The 13318-nt window shown below is 51.6% G+C and overlaps 1 protein-coding gene across 1 annotated transcript in view; it reads left to right on the top strand.

Annotated features, from left to right (window-relative positions):
- SLCO3A1 (solute carrier organic anion transporter family member 3A1) overlaps positions 1-13318 on the top strand; it is a gene marked incomplete at its 5' end in the record, with an annotated part of 175027 nt that overhangs the window by 35892 nt on the left and 125817 nt on the right. Inside the window, 1 exon segment of the mRNA XM_084254358.1 lies at positions 9485-9950. Coding sequence (XP_084110484.1) covers positions 9485-9950 — 466 coding nt within the window.

Here is a 13318-nt window from a genome sequence, read left to right as displayed (position 1 = left end):
ATAAAAATCCACCCCGCTGTGCGGCCACAGCTGCTTCTCAGGGGCAGCGCGGGGCGGAGCGGGCGCTCGAGGCTCCTCCTTTGGGGAATGTGCCCCTGGAAGCCTCGTGAATGTCCCCAGTCTGCCCCATTTTCTTTTTTTCTTTTTTTTTTTGTGGGACCCTCGCTGGTGGCCGGGGAACGAACTAGCGCTGCAGCCTCGCAGCCCAGCGCTCAACCGCTGTGCCAACAGGGGAGGCTCTGCCCCATTTTCTTATTGCACTTACATGTCATGTCTTACGCTTCCCTGTGTGAGTGAAGGTGGGCCTCACACCAGGGGCACAGCGTGGTGTGCCTTGTGAGAGCATGGAGGGGGGCAGATTGCACCCAGGAAATTCTCTCTGGCACTGCAGCGGCAGCTACGGTTCTGCCAGGAGAACAGGGGTTTCGGAGCAGACGTCCTGGGCTGGAGTCCCGCCTCTGCCGTTTCTAGCTGTGCGGTCTCAGCACCTGTCTGATCTTCAGCCTCCCCTGGAAATGGAAGGAACGATGCCTCCTTGGCAGCTAGAAAGTTGTGAGAATGAACAGCCCAGTCTTGTAGGTTCCATCCACGCTATTTGCCACTGTTGATAGAAATCGCAGCTCTTACAGAGAACAGAACAGAAATATTAAGACATTCATCTCTTACCCCAGTTTTCACTTTCTGTAGATTGAAATAAACAACCAGCAGCCTCCTGGTTTCGCTTTCCTCATTCTGGCTCTTTGGCCTGTTCCCGAACACCCCGTTGCAAGTGTTTTCTCTGCAGATACAAGAACTGGGACTGTCCTGCTGATAGAGCCAATGTCCCTGGACATGGTGGCCCAGTGGCCGGATTTGCCCCAATGTGCCAGGTTGAGCCTGCCCTGCTGCCCAGGCCCGGCTGCAGAGGGCCAAGGGCAGCAGGAAACGCCACGTCTGAGCCTGCACCTGCAAGTCCATCTCTGCTCTTTCTGACCCTTGGAGGCATCCTGCAGCGGGTGACTCATGAGCGTGAGAGGGGCGGGTGGTACCTGTGTGGGGAGTGATGCTGGGCTGTACCTGTGTAAGGACAGGTGTGGGGGGCGGTACCTGGTAAGGAGGGGTGGGGATGGGGTGGTACCTGACTGAGGAAGGTTCAAGGGCAGTGCCTGCAGGGGCAAACCTGGTGGAGTTGGGTGTGAGACAGTTTTCTAAACAGAAATTGAATGAGGTGCAGAAAAATGTGCTATGTCATACTTTGCACCCCACCTCTTTCACCTTAAACTATAGCACCCTCCCTGTCCCATAAGTCCTGACTTCAGTGAATGTGCCCCCGGAAGCCCCGTGAATGTCCCCAGTCTGCCCCATTTTCTTATTGCACTTACATGTCGCGCCTTCCGTTTTTGGCTATTTATGCCCATTGTCTTTTCTCGGTTTGTTTTATTGAGGCATAATTTACATGCCATAAATTCCTTCCATTCTAAGTTACAACTCTGTGATTTTTGGTAAATTTATAAAACTGTGTAGCCATCACCACGATCTAGCTAGGAAACATATCCGTCACTCCAGAAAGTTCATTCGTGTCTGTTTGCTGTGAGTCCCATCCCACCCCAGCCACAGGCAACCTGCTCTCCTTCTCTTTAGAGCTGCCTTTGCAGGGCAGTTCACGGGAGTGGGGTACTGTGACACAGTGTCTTTACATCAGCTCCTCTTTTTGAAGTTAACCCACATGGTACCATGTATCTGTAATTTCTTCCATTGTGTTGCCAAGTATAATTCCTTGGTGTTGGGATTTAATGGCTGTTTGGTTGCTGAATTGGATTAGTATTGGATTTATGGCTCTGCCACATTTTGTTTATTCATTAATAATTGATGGACAATTGGGTTGTTTCTGGATTACTGTCAGTAATGCTGCTGTTTGCAGTCTGTGTGAACACATATTTTCCATTCTCCTAGGTAGCTTGGGGATGCAGTTTCTGGGTCATGTGGTAAATTTATGCTCAACTTTATTAAGAAACTGCCAAATTGCTTTCCAAAGCAGCTTTAACTACTTCATCTTTTATATTCCTGCCAGCAGCACACAGGTCTCCAGTTTATATACAAGTGAATGCTGGGTATTGTCAGATTTTTTTATTATACCCATTCTTATGGGTGAGTAGTGTTCCCTTGTGATTTTTATTTGCATTTCCCTAAAGACCAGTGATGTTGAGCATCTTTTCAAATGCTTATCATTTATATGTCTTCTTTGGTAGAATGTCTATTCAAAATACTTGCCTATTTTAAAACTTGGGTTGTCTCAATAGTTCAGTGGATTGGTAGAGATGGTTACTCAAGTCATCTTTATCCTCACTGATTTTCTCTAGTTGTTTTATCGACTCTTAAAAGGACTATGGTAATGTCTCCGGTTATTATTATTGAATTATTTATTTCTCCTTGCTTTTTGTCAGTTTTGCCTCATGTATTTTGGGCTCTATTATTGTTGACGAGGCTTGCTTTACATCTGCTACACTGTGATCACTTTAGATCCCTTGTCTTTTTTACCCCTTCTTTACAAAAGTCTTCTGTGTTAAATAGGTATTTCCTCCTGTTTCATTTTAATTACTTACCCCACTCTTTTTTGAACTTTCTTAGTTACTGTTTCTTAAATTACCATGTAGTACTGTAAATATGGGACCAGTTCTTAACCCCCTTTGTGCTGCTGTCATATATACGTGTATATATGTGTGTGTATGTATGTGTGTATATATATGCATTTATATGTATACATCATGTATATTATATACATTATATATATCATCAATATGTTGTAAGTCTTATCAACATGGCATTATTTCATGCCTTTTAAAGGAGTTAAACATAGAGGAAAATACAGTCTTTTGTACTTAACTACATATTTAAATTTTCGGGTGCCTTTTATTTCTTAGTGTTTATTTGAGGAGTTGATCTTCAGTGGTTTTGTACCTGCCCTAGTAGAAGCAATTTATAAGTGAGATTCCTGGTAAGCAAAGCAAAAAAGGGAAATACAACTGAAATCATCTTGTTTAATAATAATGGTCTTTGGTTGGAGGGAACTAGGACAAGAAAAACAGGCCTTTTTCTAGTACTTAATTAAAGCATATCTCTTCTGAAAAAGTATGTATTCCCCCCACCAAGGGATACTCAGTATCAAAAAAAAAAAGCAACTAGGAAATACTACATAGTATTTTGATGGGTGACTAACAATGATTATGAGAGATTTGGAAATTTTTCATAAGTCTTGTAGTTAAGAAACCTGTTTGTCTCTTTCATCCAGAGTTTGCAAAATTATATATGCCTTCATAACTCCTTCCTGCTTTGCTTTTAATGATAAATGACTTTATTATATAAAATATTTTTATTTTATATAAATAAATATTTATTTTATATAAATGAATATTTTATTTTATTTTATATAAGTAAGTATTTTATTCCCTATAGCTAGTTTGGTGACCAGTTGCTAGGGGCTGCCTCAGTTTATCAGATAGAGCTCTATTAATTATCTCCACCGCTTGGGTCAGGGGCTACCTCACCAAAGCAAGGAGTGTGTGTTTGGGGCATCTGTAAGAGTGGGGTGGTAATATTACACCTCATGGGGTCATCATGTAAAGCAACTGTATCACTGTGTGAAGGCCCCAGTACTGTGCCTTGCATAGTAATTAATCAGTGTTCCATTGGTCATGATTACTATGAGCCCCATTCTGCTCTGGAGCCTGGCCTGCGGTCCAGCTTCCCCCCACCCCCCAATCAATGGGTAGAAGCCACACCGTTTCCTTGGGAGTTGACTCTGCCTCTCTCCTCCTGTAGGAAGAAGCTTTGCTTACCCTTTGTGGTGATTGCCTAATTTCATAGCTGTCACCCCCATTGCTCCGTGAGCTGGCTGCAGCCGTCCCTAGCCCCCAGATTAGAGCTGGCATGGAACAGGCACTCAATGTGAGGTTTTGTAATTCTTCTGACAGCCAGCCAGGCCCTCGGTCATATAGAGGAGTCTGAGTCAGTGAAAATAGTTCTGCCTGGGGTGCGTGTGTGTGTGTGTGTGTGTGTGTGTGTGTGTAAACTATAGCATGTTAGACTGAAGACCCTCTGCATTATTGTTGAATGCTAAGCAAGTGATAACTCCTCTTGTTCTTCCAAGTTTTTCTGATAAAGGAGACCTGGTGTCATCACATAACATGTTAACGAAGTTACTGGGTGAAAGGTGTAATCACGCACTCTAAATAATAGTCTTCCCGGTGTAGAAAGGTCTGGCTGAGTGGAAGGAAACTGTGACCCCCACAGGGATGGGAACCGTTGTCTTCTGTGATTGACCGCAGAGCTGTAGAGGAAAAAAAAAATCTATGAAGAGATTTTTAAGTAGGAATAAATTAATTTTAGAGTGTTTTTAGAAGGGACTTGTACAATGTTACCTATTCCTTTAAAATTAATTGGACATAACAATTCACTAAATTTAAGGAATAATACAAATTTTGCCTCTGTTGTACTTTATGGTCCTTTCAGGAGGATAATTAGTGGAACAGTCTGGAAGGAAAAATAGGTAAGAGGCAAGTAAGTAGAGAAAGATGCCACATTTGCAGAGATGAGAACTGGGGGACCTGTGAGGACTTTGGAAGGAATTCGGGGCTGGGACAGGGAGACTGGTGGCAGAGGGCAAAACGAGAGTCTGTCCAAGTCCTAGCACCAGCCAGAGAGCAGGTGGCCGGGAGGCTCGGCCGCAGGGAGGGTGACCTCAGGCAGGGCCTCTGAGCACTGCTTAGCAAGTTTCCTCCTCTTCTGAGAGGCCTCCTGTGAGGGCAGAATCGTCACCTGTGCGTGACAGGAGGGAGCAGCCATCGCAGGAGAGTGTGCGGCCCAGGCCAGGCGCTGAATATGTGGCTCTCGGATCTCTGGAGTTCCCCATCTGCCTCTCCCGCCTCCTCACACACACCCATGCCTGTGGCGTGGGCTGGAGGCCAGTATCTAAATCAGAGTTTCTCCACAGAATTCTTACTCTGCCTTTTAAGAAAAAAATGGTTGTACAGTTACGCCCATTTATTAAGTGGGCATAATGTGGTCTAAACTGTTCTGCCCGAAATAAAGCCACATGGAGTCAGTGTCTCCCTTGCCTGGACAACCTCTGAGGCAGGCTGGTGATCCTTTTGCCTCAGGCCAGTTTCTTATCAGTCCTACTGGCAGAGCTGCCCTGGCCATCCCAGCGCCTGTGCTATCCACCTGGCCAGGATGATACTGCTAAAGGACAGCTCCTGCTCAAGAACCTGCCTCAGCTCCCACCCACCTCCCCCTCAAGGGCAGGGCCTCAGCCTAGCCTTCAAGGCTCTTTCACCTTAGAACTCTCCTCTCCATTGTCCGATGTCAAAAAAACAGCTTTCCCCAGGAGGGGTCTGAATTTCCCTTTGCCACCATTGATCTTTGTGCTTAGAAAGTTGAGGTTTCACACCTCCCAATCTTTTAAAATCTAGCCCAACCCTGCTGCATCCCCATTGTGCTTCAGCCACATACAGTCACCTGCACACCCCGAGCCTCCTGCCACACTGTATGTTACCCCTTCCTGTGCTGCACTGCTTATTTATTTCTTTCAGTTCTGCCCAGATTGTAAACCCCTACAGGGCAGGTTATGGGTCTCACCCCTGCCCCGATGCAGCGCAGCGTATGGCCCTGGGAGACACGGAGCATGCGCGCCAGCCGAGGGTCCCTGCTGCCCGGCCCATGCATCGTCCCCGTGCTCCCATGAGACGTGTGGCTGTGCTCCTTCATGGGAACACTGACTTGGCCCCGGCACGGAATGCAGATTGGTCCTGAGCTCTCCCCGCTACAGCGTTGGCCTGGTGGGCCCTGCTGCCCCCCGCCAGGTGCGCACGCATGCATCCTTGTGCACACACCTCCCTGCTGCCTTCCTGCCTGCGAGCGTTGCCTCCAGGGCTCAAATGCCCGGCGCAGCCCTGCTGTCCCAGGTCCCAGCGGGTCCTCACTGCATATCCGTAGGTTCTTGGAAACTGACTTGAAGTGAAATGACATGTAACAAAATGGACCTTTAAACGATGCGACTTTGTCAGACAGCGCGGGCTGGGGTTGTTCTTCTCGTCAAGGTCGTCACAAAACGAGGTTGAGCAAAGTGACGATGTTGGTCCAGGGCTGTTTGTAGGTCAGAGACATAGTTGGAGGGGGCAGGCGAAAGCTCCCCTTGTGGTTGCAGTTCAGGCTCAGACCCCATGTTCCAGCCAGGCCTGAGAACAACCCGGGCTTCAGCCGCTGCTGTGAGAACCTGGCTTCTCAGTGAGTGCGGATGACCTTGCGGTGAGGGGGTCGCTGGTAGCTGCTGTGATCTCTGGATGTCTCTTGTCTGATGTCTGATGGCATTTATGACAGCAGGGACTGGAGACCTGCTTTTGGGGCTGGGCCCCTATAGCTGCAGTTGGCCTGAGCATGCCTCAGGCACCCGACAGGCGAGTCCCCCTAAAATGCAGCTTTCCCTGGGAGGGGAGTGTCGTCTGTCTGCATGAACTTGAAATGAGGGCGTGCTAAATTAAGAAAGGAGCTTTTTAATCTTGCATGGGGTAGGTTTGTGGGGAGGCAGGCTGTGGAGCTGGGGTTCTTAGAGCGGGCACCCTGATCAGCCTTAGCAGCAGTGGTTAGACATGCCAGTCCCCACCCCCACCCAGTGCTGCAGAGTCGGAAATTTGGGGCTTGCCTGGCGGCCTGATACCCCTGGGGTGGCAGTGCTGCCCCTGCAAAGTGAGGGGCACAGCTCAAGACTGATGGTGAGGATGTGCTTGGGTGGATGCTGTGTGTCCAGCCCAGTGGGCATCGGACACCTGGGAGTTTGCTTTGCCTTGGGCTCTCAGGCCTCATCTTGGGGCTGGAGAATCTGTTTTTAACAAGTGCTCCAGGAGACTCTGAAATGCGAGCTCTATTTCTTTCTTTCTCTCTTTCTTTCTTTCTTTTTTTTTTTTTTGGTATTGTAGTAAAACCCTGATAAATATTGCATTCTTTTATTAATAACTTCATATCCACTTGGCCCAGGGTGAGGGCACTTCCTCTGCCTCTTCCTCCTGGCGTGGCGGCTCCTTCATGTCTAATTTAAGACGTTTTCCGTCAGCCCTGTTCCCCATTAAGTAAAGGCAGTTATTCCCTGGAGCCTGCATCTTCCTGGTCGCTGGATGGCTCCTGCCACGTAAAAGCCACAAGTGGGTTTTATGGCCTCATGCATACTTAATTAGTCCATCTTCTCAAAATTGTGTTTTAAGTGAGTGAAGACATTAGCCTCTGTTCAGATCGATGCACCAAACAGTGTTTCACGTTCGTGTGGCTTAACTGTTGATCCAGACGGGGGTCCCTGAAGCCCCGGAGAGGTCAAGACCCAGCTGCTGGGTGGCCCCCGCTGGGCGGGTCGCTCTGCTTTGGGGCAGGACTAGCAGGAGGCGGAGCTGCGCTCTCTCTGGAAAGCTGAGGATTTTTCTGTTTGGGTTGCAGCTGTCTCTTCCCCGACCCCTTACCTGTCATTGTGAGTGTCCACACCTGCGTGCTGTTTTACGACAGGGCACACCTGCTGAGATGAGTCGGTTGTCAGGCTTCAAATGTGCTGCTGATCTGGTTGTCATTAAACCCATGGCAGAAGCAAGGCACCCAGTCTACTCCAGTCCTTCCCCCGCCCACCCCCTCTTTTCGCTCCTACTGGCCTTTGCTCCTTGTGGAGGTTGCTGCGCTGCCAGAGGTGACCCCAGGGCACCCAAGGGGCCTGGCTCCACACTGGCATCCGGACTCTTCTCCCAAGAATCAGCTCAAGGGCCAGGCAAAGCCCCCCCCCCAAGCCCTCACTTCCTAGGCAGACTGCCTTTGTCTGCACCCCCACACTGCATTCCCTGTTAAGGGCCTCTATTAGGGCATCTATTCCATCCTGATTGTGTGTGTTACGAGGGAAAGAAGTGAATAAATAAAAGCCTTGTCTGTATTTGCCCAGACCTTTCTGACTTCTTTGGGAGCATTTGGAAGCCATTTTAACCTGGCCAGGATGCGCGAAACTTCTCTTCTGGACAACTGAAAACACTGGTGTCACAGAGGGCCCCAGTGCTGATGGTGCCATTTGCTCCTGGCCCCCTACAGTAGGAGCATGCGCCCCCACTTTACAGCTGGGAAGGTGAAGGCGCAGGAAACTTGCCCCGGTCGCCAGGAGTTAGGGTGGACCCAGGCTTTCTAGCCTCTGAGCCTGGCCCTGCCCCCGTGCTGCCTCTCCTCGTCCATCTGTCTGATCTTCATGTCCATCCTGCAAGGTAGATAGTATTCCTGTTGCACAGAAGTCAAGTCTTGGAGAGGTTAAATAACTTGCCCGAAGTTGAAGAGCTAATGAAGGGAATACTGATAGCTGGGATTTGGGCCGGGCCTTCCTGCCTCCCTCCCCTCACGTCCCCCATCGCCCTGCAAGGAATCGCTTCATTTCTTCAGGGTGGCCTCCAGGCTCTCCAAGTCTGCCCCAGGCCGTCGTGCAACTTGCGGTTTCATTGTTACAACAGCCTCCTGACTCCAGCCCTGTTGCTCGCTCCTCTTCGGCATCCTTCCTGCCTGGCTGGGCTGTGCAGTGTCCACCCCGCCTGGTCTTCCTGGCAACACCAGCATGGAACCTGCACACGGTGGGAGAAGGAGCCCTGGTGCATTCTCTCCACCTGACGCAGCCCCAACGTGATGCCTCCCCTGGACCCTGCAGGGGAATGTCGCCCCATCAATACAACCTCAGTCGCTTTGTGTTTTTGATCTCTTTTTTCTATCCTGTGTCTAGGGCGTGGCCAGGCCAACAGCTCATGTTCAGTAAATATTTGTCAAACACATGTAGGGCAGGCAAGAGTACAAAGGTGGGAAATCATAGAAATACTCCATTCAAGCAACTTGGCGGGTGCACAACAGTTTGGGACACATGCACTGTATTTACATGCTGGCCTCCAGGGAAACCTACATTGTTTGGAAAATTCCAGAAGGAAGCTAAGAATTGACAGTTCTCCTAATGAGCTAATCTAGCTTTGCCCGTTTTGCCACGGAGGTTTTTGTTTCGTTTTACTTGTTTTTTTAGGCATGCTTTGCTAACCTCCTGGCAAAAAAACACACCCTGGCTCCCGTGTCCTCCCAGCATGGACATTACAAACAGGATATAGTTGGGGGCATGTGAAAACCGTCCACTGCAGACTTTCCCAGAAGTCCTGAGACCTGAATGGGGGTGGCCTGGGCTGAAGGGGATGGTGCTCCCTGAATTGGCAGGCAGACTTTTTCGGGGTGGAGACTGGTGCCAGGAAAAAAACTTCTCTGCCCGTGGGCACACCTATTGCTTTAGGTGTTGAGTTAGGGTCCTACTAAGTGGCCATCTAGGGGAGTCTTTGCCTGGTGCCTGTCTGGGCTGGTGAAATCCTGCAGGTGGATGGGCGCAGAGCGTGAGGGGCCCGGCGTGGCCCGGGGTGGGTTTCCGGGCGGTGGACATCCGTACTGGCGCTGAGCTGTGCTTTTGCTCCCGCAGGTGAGCGTGCTGACCACGCTGGAACGCAGGTTCAACCTGCAGAGCGCCGACGTGGGCGTGATCGCCAGCAGCTTCGAGATCGGGAACCTGGCGCTTATTCTCTTCGTGAGCTACTTTGGGGCGCGCGGGCACCGGCCGCGCCTCATCGGCTGCGGTGGCATCGTGATGGCGCTGGGCGCACTGCTGTCGGCGCTGCCCGAGTTCCTGACGCACCAGTACAAGTACGAGGCTGGCGAGATCCGCTGGGGCGCCGAGGGCCGGGACGTCTGTGCGGCCAACGGCTCGGGCAGCGACCAGGGGCCCGACCCCGACCTCATCTGCCGCAGCCGGACGGCCACCAACATGATGTACTTGCTGCTCATTGGGGCCCAGGTGCTCCTGGGCATCGGTGCTACCCCCGTGCAGCCTCTGGGCGTCTCCTACATCGACGACCACGTGCGGAGGAAGGACTCCTCACTCTACATAGGTAGGAGCAGGCCTGGGTGCCGTTTGCGGTTTGCAGTTTGCGAGGGTGCCTGGTTTGGGAGGGTGCCCGGCCGTGTGGGAAACTGGGGCACATGGACAAAAGAAGAGATAAAACAGGCTATGGGGTACTGTAGCCTCAAAGAACCATGCCCAGTAGTGGACAGGTCACGGGGTTCTTCACCTGCGCAGCCACTCAGGCTCAGGGGACAGGCACCATGGGGCTTATTTAACAAATGTGGGAAACATTTTCTAAGGTTACAGGTGGCCGGCTGCTTCGCCCCAGTTAGTGTCCACTGTGTTCAGAAATCCTAAGTAAAAGTTAGCTGCCCATCCAAGATGGCGTTGTCCTGTCAATGAGGGAGCTAGTGGCAGCTGGAAGCCACCTCACAGGTGCTCAGAGACAGGGCCGCTGAGCTGACAAGGCAGCGGCCCAGGCCACAGTCTGAAGGTCAGGATGGACAGCACTGGACGCTGGGCCAGATAGCAGAAGAGGGAGCAGCACCAGGAGGCAGTGCCAGACAATAACATCATCTCTCAGAGGTGATCTGGCCGCAGAGTGCCGGTCACTAGTATTACAGCTCTTTGTTGTTGGCCCTCGCCAACCACAAACGGCTCCTCGAGGCACCAGACCCAGAGCTTTTGGTGCTCCCAGAGGAGGTGTTAGAGGTGGCCAGAGGCAGGTGCATCCTGCCTGGCCTCTGCAAAGCTTTTCAGTTTCTTTTCTTCCTTCGGAGGTCGGCTACTGGGTGCTGCTTCTTTCTTCTTTGGAGGCCAGGAACCGAGTCAGTGAGGGAGTCTGAGAGCCCAAGCGTCTCTCTCCTGAGGCCAGGAACCGAGAGTCAGTGCCCTAAGCTGGGGACTACCCTGCCTTATATCCTCTTTCAGGGTGCCCTCCCCCCACCCCATCTACAAGTCTGGTTGGACCATTTTCAATCCTATGGCTGATTGGATCATTTAGCACCAACCGGCTCATAGCTCATAGCTGATTGGGCCATACTATGATCCAGGCCCCAAATCCATGGACCTCTTTACTGCCTGCGGCTGGAGGAGCCACAGTGCTGGAGCTGGCCCCTTGGGGCCCATGCCCCTCCTGCAGCCCTGCGCCAGGGCCCGTGCTGTCCACCATCACTGCTGGCCTCTGCTGCAGCCTGATCCCCGGTGGGGCCACTGGTGCGGGTGGTAAAATGCCCATCATCAGTTGGTGCTTGCCCTGCCTGTTGGCAGAACTCTGGGGCAAGTGCCAGAGCTCCGAGGGGGGTCTCTGATTTCAGGGAGACGGGTTTCATTTCACCAGAGCGCTGGTGCTCTGCAGTCGCTGCGCATTGCAGGAGAAGGACGGGAAGGTTGTGAGATGTGACCATTCCACTTGCACCCTGGAAATCTTTGGTCTGGGGTGCGTCCTGGGCACACAGATTCTCAGAGCTCCCCAATGCTTCCACTCGCAGCAGAGGCTGGTCTATGCTAGAGTGACAGTAGTTTGAATGGGAAAACAGGGCAGGGAGCCTGTTGTGTTTGCTTACCTGACGTTTTGTGTCTGTGTGGACGTGCATGTCTGACATTAGCCACCGAGGTACGCCAGGTGCACTGAAAACCCAAATTTTCATCATCCAGAACTTTCATTTCCTACCATTTTCTACTGAAGTTCAGAGGGAGGATTGCTTTCCTGGCATATGGTTTCAAGCAGAGTTGGTGATTTTGGTAGCTTTGTATTTGTTTGTTTGTTTTTTTCCCTATATTGGAGGTATGCACTGGAACTAGGTGCGTGCAAGTTTTTAAAAATTACTTTATGCTGTAAAGTTGCTGACATTTTCTATCAGAATTGGGGAAGCCACTTGCAGGTGCAGGGTCAGGAAACAAGGCGTGAGGAGAGGTCCACGCCTCTGCTGTGCGCACAGCTGCTCACCTGTACCTGCAGGGCCCACCTGCGAGCTCCCATCCATTTTTACCAAGTGTCATTTTGCCTCCCACAAGCTGTTGGGTTGTCAGGACAGACTAGTCTCTGAGTGCTAAGCTTTGAAAAAAATTGCCCCTACCTGCATAGTTCTGTGCCTCCAGAAAACAATGTGCCTTGAGCTATAAAGTTAACCATAATATGGAGGTTTAGGTGAACATAGTGCATGAGCGGAGTTTGACATGCAGCTTCAGATCATCCATGCTTCTACTGGAGGCTGCCCAGGCTTGCTGAGACTGGAGGTCTGGAACAGTCACTTACCTGAAACCTGACTTTCCTCTGTACATCAGGGGGCCCAGCCAGGGAGTTGATGGCTTTGTTGAGCATAGACGGGGAGACGTGTTTCAGTGCTCTGAAAAGAGGCTCGGGGCTGGGAGCAGAGTCTGTGTCTCCCTGTGCAGGTGCCTGTGAGCACCTGTGTGCGCCTGTGAGCCTGATCACTCACACAAAGGACTCATCGCTCAGGTCCTAGATGACCATCCCTGTCCCCCGTAGGGCCGGGGCATCCATAATTGTGTCTGGACGTGAGGATAGTGGGGCAGGGCACCAGGGAAATAATTTTCATGCTGTAACATTTAAAGGTCAAGTGCTGGCGCTTCTGTGGCAGACAGCACGCTGACCACAGCAGGTGACCAGAAGCGGCTCCTGTGGTCCGGCTGGACAGTTGGTCTCCAACCTGGGTGTCGCCCGCAGGTCCTGGGAGACGCGTGTTGTCCTGATAGCAAGTAGATAAATCAGAGCATAGGGAAGGAAATGGATGTACAGAATTCTGGCCTCTTAACCCCCTGCAGAGAGGAGGTGGGTGAAAAGGGCACAGGGTTGGGGCTGGGCAGAGGGCGTGGAATTGCACATGCGCCCACTTCCACCTCTGGGATCGTGGATAAGAGTGCCCCACACCAGCTCTGCCACGCAGCTCCAGCCTGATTGTGGGCTGGGAGTGAAAGGATCGTAAGGACCCATGTAGAACTCAGACTTGTCCACAGCTGGCCCCTCTGGGGTGTCACAGCTTGGCACAGGCCCCCATACCATGCTCCAGCCTCAGGCCGTGGGCTGGCTTGCCCTGTGTTGCCCATGTAGTGGGTGCCCTGATGGGGTGGTGCCGTCTGCAGGTCTGGCAGTGGCAGCCTCTGCTCACTGGGGGTGGGGGGGGTGGACCGTGGCGCCTCCCTCTGGTGTGATCTTTCCTCTGGGATGGCCACGTGCTTTGGCCTCCTGTGACCGAGCCGTTGCCAGACTCCTGGATTCCTCGACGGGCCAGTCACAAGGGGCGTCTCAGGCTGGCACCTTCCTGTGGCTGCTCCTTCCCAGCATGGGGAGGGAGCCAAGGGAGCTCATTACCAGAGGACAAAGCCGATGAATGGGGACTCTGCTGGCAGGCCTTCCCCTGCGCCCCGTGTGGAGCCAAGCCTCGCGGCGCG

This window comes from Talpa europaea (genome assembly GCF_964194135.1).
Source record: "Talpa europaea genome assembly, chromosome: 14".
Classification (NCBI taxonomy): domain Eukaryota; kingdom Metazoa; phylum Chordata; class Mammalia; order Eulipotyphla; family Talpidae; genus Talpa; species Talpa europaea.
The sequence above is the reverse complement of the archived record's forward strand: the minus strand, read 5'-3'. Positions and strand labels throughout refer to the sequence as shown.